General features: G+C 48.8%; 1 protein-coding gene across 1 annotated transcript in view; it reads right to left on the reverse strand.

Moving 5' to 3' along the window:
• Positions 1-1,480, reverse strand: part of LIAS (lipoic acid synthetase) — a 16,933-nt gene that overhangs the window by 4,641 nt on the left and 10,812 nt on the right. Inside the window, exons 6-7 of the mRNA XM_015831949.1 lie at positions 461-518; positions 227-355 (exon numbers count right to left, since the gene is read on the reverse strand). Coding sequence (XP_015687435.1) covers positions 227-355; positions 461-518 — 187 coding nt within the window. The remainder of the gene's footprint in view (positions 1-226; positions 356-460; positions 519-1,480) is intronic.

Raw genomic sequence — 1,480 nt, forward strand, 5'->3', positions numbered from 1 at the left:
CAAGTTGTAGGTCCTGTCCCTCCAAGTACAGCAATCTTTTATTTCTAAGAGTTATCCGTTCTTTTAGCACGGACGCTTGATAATATAAAACCCATTCTGGCAAGCCAAAACCTCCATTTCCCTTGGCTTCTTGTAACATTTTCAATTTAATTCTAGCTTTCTTGCGCCACCAAAATGTCCCTCCGAACGAGGGCATCTTCCCGGCTGAAAGATCACCTTTCATCACCTCTGCAATGCGGGAACGGTCTCCACGTTGTGGGCGTAGACATCCAATCCAGAGGAAGCCACTTTCTCCACCGCTCTGAGATCTCCACGGAAGTCAGGGGTTAAGCATTCCACGAGAATTCGGGGATTCCTGCAAAAGACGAGGAAGATGTGCGAACGGGCACAAAAGTCAAGATGGCTACTTCGGGCAATCTCGAAGTTTCGCACCCAGCGTATCCACAATTCTCCCCTTTACCTTTTTTTTAAGTGCGAGACAGTCTTTGCGAAGTGTTCGGCTCCTCCATCAGGAAGATCTGCAGAGATTAATGCTCGAGTTATTTCACGCACAGAGCACATACAGGGAGTCCTCTACTTACGACCGCGATGGGGCCCCAAATTTTCTGTTGTTCGTGGAGACATTTCTTAAGTGAGTTTTGCCCCATTTTACGACCTTTTTTGCCTCAGTTCTTAAGTGAATCACTGCCGTTGCTAAGTTAGTAACACAGTTGTTAAGCTTCCCCCATTGAACTTCACTTGTTAGAAGGTCGCAAAAGGGGATCACACAATCCCCGGGACACAGCAACCGTCCTAAATATGAACCAGTTGCCGAGCGTCTGAATCTTGATCACGTGACTGGGGGGATGCTTCAAAGGGCGCAACTGTGAAAACCGGTCGTCAGTCACTTTTTTCATTGTCATCGTAACTTTGAACGGCCACTGAATGAACTGTTGTAAGTTGAGGACTGCCTGTACAGATTTTAGGCAGATCTGAGGCATTTGGGCATACAAGAATAATTTGTGCAATCTGTTGTGATCCCTCGCCAGCCAGTGGACCCGGCAGCTGAGTCTGAGGAATCAGAGGAGGAGGAGAGGCCTGGAGTGACGTTAGAGTAGAGGAAGGCTCTGAGGAGCTCCAAGACTTACAGTCGGACGAGGAGCCTGGCCCCTCTACTCGCGCTCAGGCTGAGACACAGCTGTGCTGGGAGCCTGAGTTGCTCAGTGCTGAAGAACAGCTGGGACAAATCCAGGATGCACGAACATGCAGGCAGGCAAAGAGAGGAGAACAGAGGGATGCAATGGGGCGGCTCCAAAGGCAAAGGAGAAGGCATTAGGAAGCCACACCTTGGGCTGCATAATAAAAGGGAAGGCGTGGGAGGTACTGGCTGCCGAAAAGAGCCATTCGTGTTGAGGAATCGAGTTTCTGTGAACTGTGTTTTGTTTGCCTTTGGACATTTTACTCAGGTCTGTGAATAATAAAAGGGGATTGGTTTTTTCCT

Source organism: Protobothrops mucrosquamatus, unplaced genomic scaffold (genome assembly GCF_001527695.2).
Source record: "Protobothrops mucrosquamatus isolate PMUCROS unplaced genomic scaffold, P.Mucros_1.0 scaffold_292, whole genome shotgun sequence".
Taxonomy (NCBI): Eukaryota; Metazoa; Chordata; class Lepidosauria; order Squamata; family Viperidae; genus Protobothrops; species Protobothrops mucrosquamatus.